General features: G+C 65.2%; 2 protein-coding genes across 3 annotated transcripts in view; one reads left to right on the plus strand and one right to left on the minus strand.

Annotated features, from left to right (window-relative positions):
- The window catches only part of GNG7 (G protein subunit gamma 7), a 110,917-nt gene extending 103,600 nt beyond the window's left edge, over positions 1-7,317 (plus strand). For both annotated transcript variants that reach the window (XM_044254613.1, XM_044254614.1), the window contains exons 3-4: positions 1,801-1,917; positions 4,439-7,317. In XM_044254613.1, coding sequence (XP_044110548.1) covers positions 1,837-1,917; positions 4,439-4,564 — 207 coding nt within the window. In that variant the 5' untranslated portion in view covers positions 1,801-1,836 and the 3' untranslated portion in view covers positions 4,565-7,317. The remainder of the gene's footprint in view (positions 1-1,800; positions 1,918-4,438) is intronic.
- Positions 7,318-12,553: 5,236 nt separating this feature from the next.
- On the minus strand, positions 12,554-17,592 carry LOC122910271 (basic proline-rich protein-like). Its single transcript, XM_044254923.1, has 6 exons — positions 17,368-17,592; positions 16,413-16,470; positions 14,486-14,591; positions 13,523-13,751; positions 12,979-13,261; positions 12,554-12,732 (listed from the first exon to the last, which is right to left on the minus strand). Exons 1-6 carry the CDS (start codon positions 17,590-17,592, stop codon positions 12,554-12,556), a joined length of 1,080 nt encoding a protein of 359 aa, XP_044110858.1.
- Positions 17,593-18,015: the final 423 nt, after the last annotated feature.

Genomic DNA, 18,015 nt, shown 5'->3' on the forward strand with positions numbered 1-18,015 from the left:
GCAGGGAGCTAGCCACGCGCACGGCAGTCTGGGTGCCTCTCCTGGGTGCCCCACGGTGATCCCGTCGGGGAAAGCCAGTCCGGGAAGGTTATGGTCGTACAGTTCCACTTACGCACCGCTCCTGAAATGACGGAAGTTTGGAGAAGGAAACCACATCGGTGGTCGCCAGGGCCAGGGGTGGGGGCGCGGGCGCGGAGGGACGCCCGTGTCCTCTGTGCCTGCGTCCCTGTGCCTTGTGATTTTGTAAGACGTCGTCATCGGGGAACCGGGCACAGGGATCTGTCATTCCCTGCCACTGCGTGGGAGTCAACGGGCACCTCCAGATTTTAAAGTCATGAAAAAATAGATCCATAAAAATACTTGGGAAGGAAAATCGGTCACCCTCAAACACTAGCAAAGCCGGAATCATTGGTGCAGCAAAAGGTTGGTCTTCTCGCTGGGCGAGCAGGTGCGGAGGCCCCCGACCGGCCCCGAACCCCTGAGACGTGACAGCCGCTTCCTGAAGCTTGTCGGGGCGCGAGCACCGCTGGGTGCCACCTGGTCATCGAAGCCGCAGGCACCCCCATCGCTGAGCAGCGGCCCTCGGAGAATTCACGGAAGGGCTGCTCAGGGTCGAGAAGAGGGTTTCTCTGCAGTCGCTTACCTGCTGTGAGTGGGGGCTGTGAGCCACCCTCAAGGAAGTTGTCGCGGGGTGAATAGCGTCCCCCCAAACTCACGTCCACCAGAACCTCAGAATGGGTCTTTACAGACGCAGGTAGTTAGGAAGACCAGGTCACGGCTGAGGGTGTCCCGGTGAGAAGGTCACGTGAGGCAGAGGTCGACCAGGCAGAGGTCGAGTGATGTGGCCGCACCAGCCGCTGGAGGAAGAGCCTCCCCAGACCCTCGCGGGGGGCGCCCAGCCCTGCCCCCGCCTGGACCTCCGACCTCTGAGCCAGAATGTGGGAGAACGGATTCCTGCTGTGCTCAGCTCCCTAGTCTGTGCCGTTTGGCCTCTCCGGGACATCAGAAAGCTCGGGGAAACCCCGCCAAACCAAGTGGGCTCCCTGGTCGACGGGTGACATGAATCCCCCCTCCCGCCCCCAGAAGCCTCTCCCGTGCGGGAGGCGGCCTCCTGTGGGGGCCCCGGTCACGGCTGGGCCTGGCGAGGGAAGTCGGAGGCAGGGACCCTCGCAGACAGGAGCCGGGGCCTCCCCCTGCGTCCAGCCGCGCTCAGCAGGGTTCTGACAGGGCAGGCCATCCTCCGGGCAAACGAGCCTCGGGATGAAAGACGGGGAGCCAGACCCGGGACCCACAGCACACGGGGCCTCCCGGGTGACCCGCCATGGTCCAGAGCTGGGGCGTCTCCCAGATGACTCTGAGTCCGCCGGGGGACTTGGGCCGTGTCCGGACACATCTGTGGCTGTCACAACTGGGACATCATGGCCTCGAAGGGTGGGGACCCAAGATGTGCCTGGGACGCCCCCAGACTGTGACCCTGCCCGGGGCCAGTGGTGCTGCGGGGCACGGAGCAGGGCAGGGATCACAGAACGTGCCCCATGAGTCCCTCATTCTGAGTCACCCCCGTGTCAGTGCTGGGGTTTGGTCGACGGCCCTGAAAGGCTTGGTGGTCCCACCTGGGGAGCACTTACCCCACTAGCACGGGGGGCCATGGAGACGCCTCGGCTGGGCCTCCCACCACCCCCCACCCCAGGGACATGGGCATGGGGGCTCAGGTGGAGGCTTCTGGGTTGGGGGGAGCGTCCTCTGGCCGCGGGGCCGGGGCTTCACGAGCCAGCTGACATCCGTCTGCTCCCCCCGCAGCTCTCTGGACAGCGGGGCCGGCGCTGATGGCCCACGATGTCAGCCACTAACAACGTAGCCCAGGCCCGGAAGCTGGTGGAGCAGCTGCGCATCGAAGCCGGCATCGAGCGCATCAAGGTGAGCTGGGCGGACGGGTGGAGGGCGGGGAGACCCCTGGCGCGGGCCCTGCCCCAGAGCGGGCACTGCCTTTCCGGGAGCTGGGCGGCCTTGGCCCCCCCCGCCGCCCCGCAACCTCTCTGAGCCTCCGTTTCCTCAGTGGAAAGACCCAGCTGATACAAAGTCTGTGCGGGGTGGGGGGGTGCCCGAGGCAAGGCTGAGCCCACCCCCAGCCCTGGGGGTCCTTCCCTCAAGAGCCGCGGCCCAGAGAAGGGAGGACCCCGGGCTCCGTGCCGGCTTCTTTCTTCACTTCTGCGTTGTTTGGATTTTTTGAAATAAGTGTGTTTGCTTTTTATGCTAAAAAAAGAAAAAGGACAAGCAGTTCCTGCTCACAGACACTTAACCCTTCAGCGACTAGAGACCCACACCAGAGCGTGTTCTAGTTGGGCCCCAGCTCTGCAGACTCAGTCTTTCCAAAAAGGGCCGGCAGCCTGGGTGTGGCCTCTCCCGGGAGAAAGACGCTGCCTTTTCATCACACCCGAGGGCACAGGCCAGGAGGACAGGTGTTGAGAGAGGCAGGGGTTTTATAAGGAACTGGCTCACAGACCAGGGGGGCCAGCAAGTCCAAAATCTGCAGGGCAGACCGGAGACCCAGGCCAGGGTTGACGCAGCCGCTCAAGTCCCCTGGAGGCAAACTTTGTCACCTCTGGAGGCCTTCAACTGATGGCACGTGGCCCACCCATTTACATGTTAATCTCCTATAAGAATGACCTTCCCAGTGACATCTCCACTCGGGTCCTCTGACCTGGCCGAGTGGACGCATAAAACCGGACATCGGCGGCGCGGGGCTGTTCAGACGGATTCTCTGCGCACCTGCCACTCTACTGAGTCAACGTCCTGCTGCCGCGGAAGTTCAGCAGCGGCGGCCCAGCCCCAGACCGACTGACACCTGCCTGTCAGCCCCGCGGGCGGGGTGGGGGGCTCCCGCAGCCCCCCAGTTGGGGAGGCAGCTCCCGGGAGGGTCTGAACGTTCCAGAGCCCTGAGCATTCAAAGCATTCCTTCGGGCTGGAGAAAGAGAAAGGCTTGAAGGCGCGGTTGCCGCGGTTTGCCAGCGGAGAGCGGGATTCATTCCGGCCCGTTGGATGTGCTGGAGGCGTCCTGCCGCCCTTGAACGCGGAGGAGGGAGCAGGACGGGACCCACCCTCCCACTGCGGCCCCGCCTAAGGCTTTCCATCCCCAAACCAGCGACCAGAACCGCAAACATGGGCGCATCTGAAAAGCCGGCAGGGCCAGGGCCTGGCAAGGGGCAGCGAGGCGGGCATGGGGGGCCCGGCCCTCTGGGCAGAGCTTTCCTGTTGATGCGGGGGCGTGAGCGGGGGGTCATGGAGGCTATTTTTGTCATTTTCGAGGGTTGCTTTCCAAATACAGCTCTAGAAACCAAGCTCATCCGCGGCAGCGGCCCTGGGAGCACCCGCGGGCTCGGGACAGTGGCAACTGTCAGGTTCTGTGGGTAGGAGTGTCCCCAGGATGAACCTCGAGACCAGCCTGCAGACGGGGCAGCCCTGGGGATGAGGTTGGGCAGCCCTGGCTTTCAGGGGTGCAGCGCCCCAGACCACAGAGCCCGAGGAGAGTCCTCACTCCTGCCTGTTCTCCCCGGTCACACCCGCTCCTGGCACGTGGGGAAGCAGGCTCCCCTGACCGTTCCCGCCACAGGGAGGAGACCCAGGGGCCCAGGATCCCTGAACCCCAGTGCCCAGCCCCCAGCACTGCTGGGGAGAGTGGAGTGGGACGGTGCCCACCACAGCCCCAGATGCACACCCTAGAAGGTGGGGTGCAGGGCTGGGCTGTGCCCGCTGCTGTGACGAAGCACCCCTTTCCCCCATCAGCTTTCCCAGGGCCTGAGTGGCCCTCCCTGCACCTGCCCCCTCCTCTTCTGGGGACCCTGAGGCAAGTGCCCCAGGTGTCCGCTCCCTTGCCCAGGTCACTGCACCCAGCCAGCTCAGGGGCCAGCAAAGGAAGGCCCAGGAATTGGTGTTGGGGTCCCTCCGATGCTGGGCTGACTCCTCCTGTGCCTCCTGTCTTGGGTGGGAATGGAGTCTCGGTCTGAGTCCTAAAGAGGGCGCCGTCTCTCTCTCTCGCCCGCGGTGATAACACACTCGTTTGTGCAACCACCGCCTGCCTCACCCTGTTCCAGAACATTCCATCTCCCCAAAAGGAGCCCGTCCCCATCAACAGTCCCCCCCCAGCCCCCACGAGCCCCCGTCCCGTCTGGAGAGGAGCCTGGTCGGGACGTGTCAGACGCGTGGACTCACACCCCGTGGGGCCGCCAGGGTCTGGCCTGCGCGTCGTGGGGGCCGTCCCGGGGCAACGCGTGGGGGCCTCGCTCCTGCCGGGGCCGGGGATGCTCCCGCGTGTGGGTGGACAGGCCGGGTGTATCTGTCCCCGTGGGTGGACGCTGGGCTGTTCCCGCCTCGGCTGCGGTGGACGCGCGCGGGGCAGCCCGTCTGACCCGTCCTCTCTGGTCCTTGTGCCCACGCGCAGGTGTCCAAGGCCTCGTCGGAGCTCATGAGCTACTGTGAGCAGCACGCCCGGAGCGACCCCCTGCTGGTGGGAGTCCCCGCCTCCGAGAACCCCTTTAAGGACAAGAAGCCTTGTATTATCCTGTAGCCGCGTCTCCGGGCGTCCCTCCCTCCGGCTCCCTCGGCTCGGGTGCCGACCCCTGCGCCGGCAAGCGAGCCATCTCCAGTCCCGAAACGCTCGGTCCCCAAGAGAGGCGAGCAGCCGCCACCATGGACGCGGCAAAATGTGTCCTCCGGGTCTAGCTGGAGTTTCAAGCCCAGCAGCGCTGTCCTGTCCGGGCCCCGTGGGGAGACGCCGGGGAGCCGCGGCCCGCGGGGAGCCGCAGAAATGCCCGAGTGACGCGTTGACGGCGTCCGGAGGCTCTGGGCCGCCATCGGGATAGTGGCCGGGCCGGGTGGGGGAAGGAGACGGGGCACCCGGCGAGGCTGCTGCGTTTGCGCTGCTTCTCCCCGAGCCGCCCCAGGTCAGGGGTGCACGGAGGGCCCCGTACACGGCTCGGGAACCGCGTCTCCTCTCCACTGAGCCCAGAGCCCGCAGCTCCACGTCACGGGGAAGGCGCCCCCAGATGGTAGGGGCCGGGAGGGGGGCTCTGTCTGTGCAGTGCGCCCCGCGTGGCCTCATGTCCCCCTGCGCCGTGGCACCGGCGTGGCATCGGTGTGGCACGTGGCCCCCGACAGCCCCGCCGTGGCCCCCAGCCCTTCGCGGGGACCCCAGCCCTCAGGGAGGCGGGTCTCCAGGCCCCTGCCCGGCTCCCGGGAGCGGCCGCCTGCGTCGCGGCCCATTTTGAGAGCCCGCGGCGAGGCGGGCAGCGCGAACCATCTGTGTTCGGCCCTTCCGGGCGGCCGTGTTGTGTTCTGTTGTGCTTTCTGCTTTTGCCCGTGGCCGTGGCCACTTTGCAGACGGGAGGGCGGCCTGGGGAGGCCCTGCCTCGTAGGTCAGAAGGCGTCCGGTCCCGGAAGCAGCCATGGCCCCCGGGGGTGAGATGCCTAACCCGCTCGCCTGCCCTTCCGCGACTTTTCTTCAGTCGCTTGGCCCCTGTGACCACCGGCACGGTTCCAGGAGCAGGAGGCGGAGGGAGGGCCCGAGCACAGCCATCCCCCACCTGCCCCACCCTTGCACCCCTGCATACCGCCCCCCGGAGGGTCCTCCCCTTACAGGCCGGGGCCAGGGCCTCGTGCTGACCTCAAGGCTCCTGCTCCCCACCCCCCAGCCCTGCAAGTGCCAAGGCCCAGACCCCAGCAGCGCTAAGGTTTGGGGATGGGGGGGACGTGTCCCCATGCGGGCTGGCTCCCCAGGGCGCAGGCTGTAGGGTCCAGCCTTGCTCCCCGGCTCCCAGCTCTCTCCGGCCGGTCCGGGAGCACCAGGGGTTTTGGGGAGCCCAGTGTCTCCAAACCTGCCGTTGGACGGGGAAGCTGCGAGGGCCCGATGCCCTGGCCACCTTTCACTGGGCGGAAGCCAGCCTCCTACCATCCCCAGCTGAGCAAGGAGACAGAGCAGAAGCTGTCCTCGGCGGGTAGGCCAGGGCCCCAGGGATCCGCCCCGAGACACCAGACCGGGGAGGCGGTTGGCCGAGCAAAGCCTGTCTGGGCCCCTTCTGTGAAAGCCTTAATCCCTGGAGCCCGTCCTTCCCCTGCGTTCCCAGCACTCCGGGCTGGTCCTCGGGCCGCGGGTCCCCAGCGAGGACGGGAGGCCCTGGTCTCAGTCCACCCCCTCCCTACTGGCTTTGTCCCGCTCGGCCTTATCGCGTGTCCCCAGCCCGCGGCCCAGGTGCGGTTGAACAGTCAGGGAGCCCCACAGCCAGCGGCACCCCCAGCCCTGGAGTGAACCCCAACTCAAGTCAGAGCCCCCCGGGCTGAGGGGTGGGGGTAAACCAGCCCCAGAGAGGGTGAGGACGGGCGCGCCCCCAGCCCCGGCCACCACACCCGCCCAGCTGCCTCCCCCAGGGGCTGGCGGGGACCTCGACCCCGGGAGGCGGCCGTCCCCACCGTGGGTGTCCTTCTAGCTCCTGTTTTCCTTCTAGAGTAAGTCTCCGTGTCCCTAGTGTAGACCTCAAGCGCCCAAGCCTTCCCTGGGCGCGTCCCGCATGAACACATCGTGTGCCGGGCGTCAGCCGGAGCCAGCAGAGCTGGCGCCATGGGCCTGGGGGAGACCCACGGCATAGGGGAGACGTGAAGGGCACCGTCCCCAACACACCGAGTCTGGGGGTCCCCAGGGGGCTGGCAGGTGGGGCGCCTCCCCTCCCCTCCCCCACACCAGGAAGGAGCTAGAACGTGCACCCTTCCCCACGGGTGACCCCCAGGCCAAGACCCCTGGCCTGGGGGATGTGAACCGCGGGCGGCGGAAGGTGCCGTCCTGCCTGCGACTCTGGCGTCCGTTGCCCGAGCGCTGGGCCTCCGGGCAGCTCCCCCGGCTCTGCACGGCCCCACTGAGCGCGGGGGCCCGGGAAAGGCCGTCAGCCTGCCCCGAGGGCAAGGGACCAGGGGCAGTTTCCCGGCCAAGGTGAGGCCACCAAAGGTCACGCTGGTCCTCCAAGAACACCTACAAAAAGCCAGCCTGCCACGGAATCCCCGGAGAAGCAGCCGTATGTCGGGCCCTTGCCCGCTTCCTTCTCAGTCCGTGGAAACCATTGCCAAACGTTGCAAAGACCGGTTCTGGTTTGCAGAAGCCATCCGTGGCTCTAACAGGTTCTACCCCATCTCCTTTGGGATGTTCAGTGGCTTTTATTTCTGATTTTTTTTTTTTTTAAAAAGGGAAAAAAATTCCTGGTGCACCACACCCACTTTCTTGCAGTGTTTTAATGTTGTGTGGAATCGTTAATACAGAGTGACTGATCCCCGGCACCAAGGCTCCCTGGTCCTCTCTCCGTGCCACCGCCTGTGGGGGCTGGGGTCGGGCGGGAGGGCGGGCTGGGCACGGTTGACGGGCTGCCCCCCACGCGTGCACCCCTTGCTGCTAGGAGGGGGCTGCGTGGATGGAACGTGGCTTCGGGCAGCCCCACAAGGTGGCCCTCAGCCTCCATGGGCCTTCAATTTGCAGCGAGAAAACCTTGGAGAGGGGCTCCTGGGGGCTCCGTCAGTGAAGTGTCTGCCTCCGGCTCAGGTCATGATCTCAGTCCTGGGATCGAGCCCCACATCGGGCTCTCTGCTCGGCGGGGAGCCTGCTTCCTCCTCTCTCTCTGCTCCTGCTTCCTGCTCGTTCTCTCTCTCTTCTTCTCTCTCAAATAAATTTAAAACGAAAACTTCAGGCTGCCCTGCGTGAGGTTCAGCACGCCTGAGCCCTGTGCCCCGGCTCGGGGTGGCCTCCGTCCAGCATGGGCCGCCCTCGTCGGGAAAGTGCCTCGCTCTCCTGAGAGCTCGGAGTGCCCCAGGCCCGGTGCCCCCACCGTCCAGTCCACCCAGCGGCCACGCTCGGCCCCCAGAGACCCCAGCGGAGAAGGCGAGTGGGTGGTGGTCCCGACTCACACCGGACTGTGGAGGGAGTTCAAGCTTAGTAACAAATCTGTCCACGAAAGATGCTGACCTCCCGGCAGAGAACTTTGTGTAAAACATTTACAGACCCAGCTTCATAAAAATTATCCTCTTTGCGTCCGAGAGCATAAGATCGGAAATGAGTTGAAAAACCCAAACACAGACTTGCCCCCGGTGCACCATCCCCACGTGTGGGGCCCACAGCAGCCGCTCACAGCACGGGGAAGGGGCCACTAGCCGATGAAGGGCACACACAGCGTGGCCCGTCCCCACATGGGAACACGATCCAGCCCCAGCGAGAGCGGCCAGACCCAGAAGGACCGTCCCGCAGGTCCCCACTCCCAGGAGGGCCCAGAGGAGTCCCGTCTACATGGACAGAGGAGGGGGTGGGAGCCGGGGCAGGGGTGGGGGGTGGGGAGTCCGTGCTTCATGGGGACGGAGTCTCCGTGTGGGGGGATGGAGAGTTCTGGAGACGGGGGTGGGGTGGCTGCAGGACGGGGCCGGTGTGTGGGCGGCCTGGCCTCAGAGCGGCTGCTGGCGGCGACAGGCCAGCCCCGGACGAGGCCTGGCGGCTCTGCTCCGGGCCCGCACGTGAGAGGGATGCGGCACGCGTCCACAGAAGGCCCCGGGGGTGTTCAGCGCTGCCTCTGTCATAACACTCCAATCCCAAAGCCTCCTGGCCTTTGAACATGCCCTTTTTTTGGAAATAGGCCATGGTGGCTGCAGAACACGCGGGAGCCGTTCGTGCCTTGAATCCACTCAGCAGGTTAGGGACCTGCTGCCCCCAGGCCAGTGGCCCGGCAGCCTGCCTGGGGCCCCCGGGCACATGAGGGCGTCCTGGGAGGCCGGGGCACCGGCCGCCGGCTCAGGAGCAGGACCCGGGGACGCGCACACCCCCCCTGCCCAGAGCCCGTGGCTGTCAGCCCCCAGGGGGTCAGGAGTCCTGCAGGAACACGGAGTCAAACACCTGCAGATGGGGGGGGCTGGGCTCCCCGGGGCGTGGCGGCCTCACAGGCCCCCCCCAGCGGCGTCCCCAAAGCCATGAGGGGCAGGAGTCACGCGGCAGAGGCCAGGGTGAGAGGGCCGTGCGCGGGGTCCCCAGCCCTGGGAGCTTCTGGAACAGGCACCACCACGAGACCGCGAACGGATCGGGGGGCCGGGGAAGGGCGGAAGCACGAGGGGGTGAACACAGGCGACCTTAGGGCAGGGACGCGACCCCGCAGGACACGGACACGGTGCACTGCGCCTCCAAAAAGGTTGAAGGAGGGCCGGAGGCCACACTGAGCCCCCACTGGGAGTGGAGGTCCCCGACACGGGCTTCTGATCTTCACTGGGCTTATTTCCCACCGTCAGGCTCGCAAACACCCCTTTGTTTGGGGAGGGGAGAGTGAGGCAGTTCAGGAGGAAGCCACGGGTGACCTGCACAGGCACCCCAGGGCCCTCCCCGTTTCCTGAGCCTCGGGCTTGCACACTCCCATCCGGGGGCCCCTCCTTCCCAGAGAGAGTGGGTGTCAGGGCTTCGGGGGGCCGCTGTGGTGAAGGACCAGGCCCCGGGTGGCTCGAACCACAGGATTTACACTCTCGACCTCGGGAGGCTCCGGGGACGACCCTCCCCACCTCCTGCAGCTCCAGGGGCTCTTGGTGGTCCTTGGGGTCTCTAGGCTGGGAGCATCACCTCCTCTCTCCACCTTGTGGCCACCAGGCCCCCTGTGTGTCTCCCGGTGTCCCTCTTCCTGGAGGGACCCCAGCCCCTGGGTGCAGGCCCCCCCCACTCCAGCAGGACCGCATCCTAATGAACATCATCAGCAAAGACCCCATCTCCAAGGATAGTCAAATGGCAGGGTTCCAGGTGGGCAAGAATTTGGGGAAGGGACACTGGTCAACCCAGTGTGGCAGATTCTTCTAGATGATTGTGCGGGGCTGCGGAAACATCTCCGTGTGTTCCCAGCAAGCGCACGTCACTGATTCGCTCACTACAGTCCCGGGGTCCAGCGTGAGGCCAGCAGACCCACACGTTATCACGGCACAAAGGAGGGGACGGGGCTCCAGCGGGGGTTGGGGGGGACGGCGGGTCAGGAAAGGCTTTGGAGAGGGGCTCCAGCTAGGCTACCATGGTGGGCTGAACTGTGTCCCCCCGCAAACTCTATGTTCAAGCCCTGCCCCCCTGAGACACCCCCCCCCCCGCCTTTGAACATGCCCTTTTTTTGGAAATAGGCCATTTGCAGAGGAGCCAGGGCTGGACTGGGCCCTGGGCCCTACATCCAGTGACCGGGTCTGCGCAGCAGAAAGGAGGGAGGTTGGGGTCCCTAAGCCCAGGGAGACCGGCGAGAGGCTGGAGCTGGACACTGAGTCAGAGCCAGAAACCCAGCGCCGACCACAGAGGCAGCAAGTTCACAACGATACTCGGCGTGTTCGCTCCACGAGCACCGGTACCACGTCCAACCCATGACGTGGGGAAGACGGCCGATTTGGAGTCACGAAGCCTCTCAGTGGGGCCAGCTGAATGGTTTGGCTCAAAATGAAGAATTTCGAGATGGTGCTAGGAGAGCGTTGGACCACGCGCCAGCGAGCTCGGGCCCCAGGGGCGCGCAGGACCCCCGGGCACGGCCAGCCCCCCTCCCAGTCCCGGAGCTCCGGAGAGCGCCTGTCCAGGGCCTCGAACCCTCCTTGCATCCCCAACCAACTTCTCGAGAAATGCACAAAAGACACGATGCTCCCGATTCTACTGCACAAAACCTCCGCTCCAGAGAGAAAGAAATCCTGTGTCCCGTTCAAGCCAACGGACATTTCATTTATGAAATTAAGAGGCTAATCTTGAACTCGGGATCACGTCTTAGCGATGTCTGTGTGCATCTCCGAAAATGACCTCAGAGCCTCTTCTGGGCTTTGATGGTCGCCCCAAGAGCAGGTGGAAGGGGAAGGCACAGACGGACAGGGTTGAAAAACCGCCGTCGCTTTGCAAATAGCAACCGTATGTTTTCTTCTATGATTGCTTTATCCTGTCCCGGGATTTCCTCCTCCTCTTCTTTCAAATTTTTTTTATTGATTTTCAGTCATCTCTGCACCCAGCATGGGGCTCGAACTGCACGCCCCCGAGATCCACACGCTCTCCAACTGCGCCAGCCGGGTCCCCCCCACTTCTTCTTCTAAAGATACATTTTTTTAAAAATCCCAACAAGTGGAGACAGCCCCGCTCCCCTGTGACCTTGAGCAAGTCCCTCGAACCACTGGCGCTGGGTTTCAGGGTTGAAAGCGAGGCCAGAAGCGCCACATGAGACCTTCTGGGAGGTCCTTCGTCATCGCCAAGGGCTCAACGCACCTCGAAGACAGAAGCCTTCGCAGCAGTGACACTGCGTCCAAGTACCGGAACCGAGAACTGCAGGAGCCGTGAGGGCCCTGCAGCGGTTCTGGAACGTTCTTTCGTTTCCGTGATTTCCAGTTCCTTGCTCTGTAAACGGCAGCGAGGGACACAAGCGCACAGACGCAGTCCCCCCTGCCGGACCCCGGGCTGGGGTCTCTGGGAAGCGGACTGAGCCTTGTTCGGGAGCTTTCCCGGAGAGGACTCCTGGGATCAGAGCGTCACGGAGGGCCGGGAGGGGCCTCGCCCTGCCCCAGCGGGGCTGTGCAGCCCAACCAGCCTGTCCAAACGGTCTCTCGTTGAGTCCACGTCCATTAGGACCTGCTGTTGCCCCAGGCGGCCGGTGGATTGCCGTGACCTTGGGCAGGGCAGCCGTGACCCCTGGCGGCGCTGGCAGCCTGGCAATCCCCGCCAACATCCCCGGGAGCCAGCTCGTCCCTCCTCCATGGCCACCAGCCTCGCCCCTCTTTCCTCGGACTCTAACGTTCTTCCCCACGTACACCTTTGCCACCAACAGAGAAACCTCCGGAAACTCCCTGATGCAAAGGAGAGGAGGACGAGAGCCGCACGCAGCCTGCCCGCTGCACGCATCTTGTCCCCGAACTTTGTGTCCGTCCCAAATTAAGGGGTGAGTGACAACGCTAACCGGCGGTCAGGACCTGGGCCACGAAGCCTGACCCGCCGGCCTGCCCGCCCTCCCGCCCCCATGGGGTTCCAATCAGGGGTGCGGGAGGAAGCAGCAAGGGCTCCCAGGGCTCCGGGTGGGGCTCCCCCTGGGTGGCCACGGCGGCCCCAGCGCTCCCGGCAGCGCACGTGTGGTGGCTGCGCAGAGCCAGCTCGAAGCCCCCGGTGGAAAGAGCAACGTGCGAGGCCTCGCTGGCGGGCCTGCCCGAAAAATGTGGCCCTCTTTCTGGCCAGGATGCCTCCCTCTGGGAAGCACTCCAAGCCCACGGCTGAGAAGGACATTTTTCCTCTGGTCAGAACACAGTCTGTCCGCGCCCGGGAGCGGGACAGGCGGGCGAGGAGGAGCCTGGGCTAGCCAGCAGGTGTCGGGGTCTCAGTCCCCACCAGCACCCCCATCCCTCCTGTGCCCCTGGATCCCGCAGGGGGTCTCATCCCTGTGTCCTCCCTCTACTCTTCTGTGAGCAGAACAGGTCGTCCTGGATGAAGCCGCGTGCGGATCCTGGGGCAGGAAGTGGGCACACGCCCCCCTCTAGAGTGTCCCGGCCGGGCAGAAGGTGGGTTCCTACTCTAGGGGACACCCAGGAAAAGCCCTGTGTCTCCTGCCCCCTGGGTCAGCTTGTCTGCAACCCGGTCCCGAAGCCTCAGGAGACTCCGGGGAGGTCCCGAGTTTGCAAACACTCGTGGCCTCGCCATCCGGGCCAGCTGGAGGTGCGTCCGCAAGGGAGGGGCGCTCAGACTGAGACCATCTGGGCAGGAGCACGGGGTCAGAGCTCACGGTCGCCCACCTGCTGGAACAGGGAACACGGTTTCGGGGTGCACTGAAGCCAAACCCAACCCTCGGGTCACGGAACTGCTCCACCAGCAACACCTGCCCCCCCCGGAGCGCCCCCCCCATCCCCGCCAGCCCGACTGTCCGCCAGCCGGGTCCTGGCTGCCCCTGGAACGGAGGGAGAGGAAACGCCCCGCACGTCTGGTCTTTCCCGCCCGCACACCGGGAAGCCCGCTCTCCATGGGTTCTCTGAGGCGGTTTTCAGAACACACCCCCGGGGCAGGAGAGCAGCGGCGGACCCCGGCCCCGGGCTGTGGCACCCCGGTGTCCCCTTGACTGTTTCCGGAGGGGATCCCAAAGCATTCCGGCGACAGGCACCCGGGTGGGACTGGCAAGGCAGGCCCAGCAGCCTGGCGGAGAGAGCCGGCCAGCAGGGCACGGCGCCGCAGCTCGGGGTCCTCCTCGGTAGCACGAGCACAGTTGGGGGCCCCGAGGTCCTTGTGAAGCTACAGGATGGGCGTCAAGGACAGTCAGCGAGGGACACCGGCTGTCGGCCTCCAGATGCTGCGGGGCCCTGCACGGCACAGGCGACAGCCGTCTCTTCCGACGCCGGCCAGCATTTCCTGCTGCAGGCGGACGCGCGCTCGGGGTCCTGGCCTGGGCCTTCTCTCGGCAGGCAGTGGGCACACCGCCCTGCTTGGAGAGACGCGGGCTCCCAGAAGTGAGCTGCAGCGCGGGAAAATAAGCAATAAACGGAAAGACCGCACCGGCCATCGGGGCTGCCGAGGTTTAAGGCGACGCAAGGGGAATGGGCTCCCCGGGGGCGGGTCCCCGCAGGGTGGGGCTGCGGAGACTGAGGGGCGCGCCTCCACCACGGACCCTAGAGAGCGGCGGGGACTGGGGTCCAGGGGACCATGTCCCTGGGGGATGGTGTTGGGGGATGGGGACAGTGTCCCAGGAGGGCCAGTGTCTGGGGGGCAGTGTCTTGAGGGAGACCTGTAACCCCGGGGGGGTGATATCAGGGGAAGAGGAGCAGGTATGTGGGTGTGGTATAGCGTGTCCTGGGGGACACTGTGGGGTGCAGTGTCCCAGAAGAAGCCTTGTCTCAGGGTGGGGGGCATGGTGTCTTGGGGGGGTGGTTTCTGGGGGGCAGTGTCCCCAGGTGACCCTGTGTCCCAAGGAGTGGGGCAGTGTCTGGGGGACAGTGTCTGGGTGACAATGTCCCTGGGGGCTCCATGTTGCAGCGTGGGGGGACCATGTCCAGGGGCACTGTCCCTCGAGGGTGTGTGTCTGAGGTGAGGCGCAGGGGAGGCGTGGGGGGGGCGTGGCATTCGGGGCGTGGTGTCTGGGTGATGATGTCCCTGGGAGGACCCCGTGTCCCTGGGTGAGGGGGCGCTGTCCGGGGTGGGGGGAGTTCCCCGTGTCCGGAGTGGGGGGCGCTGTCCCGGGGATCCCCGTATCTGGAGTGGGGGGCGCTGTCCCGGGGGTCCCCGTGTCTGGAGTGGGGGGCGCTGTCCCGGGAGTCCCCGTGTCCGGGGTGAGGGGGCGCTGACCCGGGAGTCCCCGTGTCCGGGGCGAGGGGGCGCTGACCCGGGCGCCGGCCAGGCCTCAGGAGCCCGCTAGCGAGCGGAGCTGACGTCCCCTAGGCCGGCGCGGCCCGTCCCGCCTCAGGTCTGCGCGCCCGCGAGGCCCCGGGAGGAAGGGCCCTTTCTCCGAAGAGGCGCGGCTACCTGCCCCCCCCTGCCGGGCCGGGTCGGGCGGGTCCTGCGAGGGGTCCCGGCGGGCAAGCGACCACCCTCCCGGCTTCGTGCTCCTCGACGCTCCTCTCCTGCGAGGCTGCGCAGAAGGCGCCAAGGCCGGGGGGGGGGGGCGGGAGGGGCGGGGGGCGCGGGCCCCGAAGAGGCACGGGCTCTGATTGGCTGAACGTCTCACCACGAGGGCAGGATGCGCTTGTGCAGGCCTGGGGGCGGAGCTTCCCGCATGGGCACGCCCACCCCCACAGCTATAAAAGCCCGGCTTCTGGTTGGGCGCATCCCGGACCGACGCCTGCTCTCCGCACTGCGGGCTTGGGTGGTCTGAACACGTTGCAGCTCGTTTGCCACCGCTGATGAGTCCTTCCGTGACAAACTGTAACTTGTAGCCTAGCCACACACACCAATCCTTTACAGCTTTTTTAACTTATTCTTTCAGTGTCAGGATGACTTAACTCTTCAATGAGACGTATTATTACACGGGACATATTTATACCAAAAAGTTATTTGTTGTTTATCTAAAATTCAAATTTGGGATGCCTGGGTGGCTCAGCAGGTGAGACATGTCTGCCTTTGGCTCAGGTCATGATCCCAGGGTCCTGGGATGGAGCCCCGCATGGGCCTCCCTGCTCAGCGGGGAGCCTGCTTCCCCACGCCCCTCCCATCCCCCACCTGCCTCTCTGCCTACTTGTGATCTCTGTCTGTCAAATAAATAAATAAAATCTTTAAAAAAGTAAAAAACAAAACTAAGTTCAAATTTAACTGGGCATCTTACTTTTTTTTTTTTTTGGCATCTTACATTTTATCTATAACCCTATTCATAATATTTGCTCATCATTGTGACCATCTGATCAGTGTGGCCATGGACCCCAGACTGTGGACCCCAGGTCAGGCACGGGTCAGCTTTTGTCCCTGTCCATCCTTGCCAACCAAGATCTGACAAAAGTCGCTGCCTGCATGTTTTCCCCAAAGATAGCCACATCCTAATGCCCAGCACCTGTATATGTTTTCCAGACTTGGCAAATGGGATTAATTAATGATCTAATTAATATCCTGGATTGGGGGGGTATTGCTGGCAATGCCACCACAGGGTTCCTTATCAGAGAGAGGCAGGAGGGTCTGAGGCAGAGAGAAGAAGTGATGGGACGCTGGGAGCCCAGAGAAGGTCCACGTAATGCAGGACCATGAACCAAGGGATAGCAGGGCACCCTCGGATTCTTGCCTGGAGCCTCCAGAAGGATCGCAGGCTGGCGGAAACCGGGACCCCAAGACGACTGGTTTCTGACTTCTGACCTCCAGAACTGGAAGAGAAGAAATCTGTGTTGCTGTAAGCCTCTGTGTTTGCGGTGACTTACTACAGCAGCCGTAGGAAATTCACTCGATGCCCAACAAATACTTGCTGAATGAGCAAAAGAATGCCGGAAAGCATGCAGAAGGCAGCTGTGGAATATGCTATGGGTCAGAGCCAGGAGAGTCAGGAGACCACACTGGCCTCCGTGTGTCACCAGGCATGAGACCCTTGGCCATGAAATCATGCCAGAGCCTTGGTTTCCCTGTCTGTAGCATGGGGTCCCTCCTGCCAGCATCAAGGACCGTGAGGAGTCAGGAGATGGCTGGAGAGTGGTCTTAAAGTATGGAGTTAGCTAGAACCCAAAACTTCCCTCTCGCCTCCAGCCAGGCTCTGGAGCCACCTGCTGCATCTCCTGCCAGGATCGTGTTCTAGAATTCCATCTCCATTATTACTCCATTTTCCTGGGGGTGGCAGCTGAGGTGCAGAGGGGGGAGGTCATCATCCCAAGGTCGCCCAGCTCTTAAGGAGTGAAGTGTGGACGGAGATGAAAACATCAGGGAGTAGCCTAAGATGTGGTCCACCCTGCGTCGTCTCTGTGCCTCAGTTTACCCTCACCAAGCAGATCTTCCTCTGCGGGACGCAGAGCCCCCAGGCGGGGCAGACCCGTCACACACTGAAAGGAGGTGAAAGGTCAGAGACTGGGGAGCCCCGCCCTGCCCTGGAGATGGAATTCAGCGGAGGCCTGTCATGGATTCCTGGAGGCCAGAATGTCCGGCTCACCTGGAACGTGGGGAACGCCCTTGACAGCTCCCCCTCCCTCCGCAGCCAGGAAACATGGGGGGAGGGGGGTCTCCCCGCCCCAAGTCTGCCCCAAGGAGATGCCCTTCTGGGGGCCGGGGGCTGTGTGTCCTTGTGTGCCCTTTACAGTTGACGCAGGCCTTGGGTCAGTAGGGAGGAGGAGGAGGAGGGCCCCAGGGAGGAGGCGGGCGGCCAGTCTGGGTGGAGGAATCCCCAAACCGGCTAAAAATAGCCAGGGAAATTATTCCAACACCTTCTCAAAATAGAAAGCAGCCTCCCAGCCCAACAAAAGGCAGGGGCAACTGGGGGATGGGGGTTGTGTTGAGGAAAGGCGGCCTCGGGCAACCCTTCCCCCACCCCCAAGGCTATCTATCCCCGGCCAGGCTCTTTCTCCCCCGCCGCCCTCCCCAGCGCCGGCTGTGCCCCGGGGTCTGGAAGGTGGGGACGCCCAGGAGGGGTGGGGACCCTGCAAAGGGGATCCTCCCATCCCCAAGCCCCCACTCCCGTCCTGGCCCAGTGGCCGCTGACCCGGGAACTGGGAGGGCCCGCCACTCTGGCTAAAAATAGCCCTCCTCTCCGCCCAAGCTATTTTTAGTCCATTGGCCCCGGCCTCAGCACAAAGGCAGCCACCGGTGGGCACACCCCGCCGGGCAGCCGGGGGGCGAGGTGGGGGGGAGCCCTGGCCCGGACGTGGGCACCGCCTCTGGCCACCGCAGCGGCCAGAGCTGGGGAGAGACCAGCAGTGTGGACAGGTCTGGCCCGAGCGGCCGACCGGCCGGGTGGCGCCGGGGCGCCCGCAGGCCCTCCGCGAGCCCTCTCGCTGCAGGAGAGCCAGGCCGCCGCGCCCCTGCGGGTCCGGAGCCCCGAAGGCGCTGGGCCCTCCCTCTGGAGGGGGGCGGGGGCTCTCGGGTCCCTGAGGGGGCACTGCGACAGCGGCCGCGCTGAGCGCCTGACGGAAGCGGCACGGGCGACCGCCCGCGGGCCTCAGTGTCCGCATCTGCGAAACGGGGGCCGCGAGCGCGCGCGGGGCCCGGACTCCCTTGCCCCCCGCGCCCTCTCCCGCCCGCGCCGCTCCAGAAGCGCAGGCGCTGATGTCATCCCCGGCCAGTCCGGCCTCCCGGCGCCGCGGCCGTCACGGGCGTTCCTGCGCCAGGGAATCCCGGCCCCCGCGCGGAGCCCCCGTGGAAACCCGTGACGCCAGCGCCGCCGCCGCAGCTCTTCCGGCGGCGCCCGGGCAGGGGCGGGGCGGGGCGGGGCGTGCTCGGGCGCGGGGCCCACCCCCACGCGGCCCGGGACGCGCGCGCGCGCACACGCTCCACCGGCGCGCGGGGCCCGGCCGCCCGCAGGGACGGCGGCTCCCCGCGGGGCACGATCGCGCGTGGAAGGCGCGGCGGGCGAGCGCGCACCGCCCCGGCGGGAG

The sequence above is a fragment of the Neovison vison genome, chromosome 6 (genome assembly GCF_020171115.1).
Source record: "Neovison vison isolate M4711 chromosome 6, ASM_NN_V1, whole genome shotgun sequence".
In the NCBI taxonomy this organism is placed as follows: Eukaryota; Metazoa; Chordata; class Mammalia; order Carnivora; family Mustelidae; genus Neogale; species Neogale vison.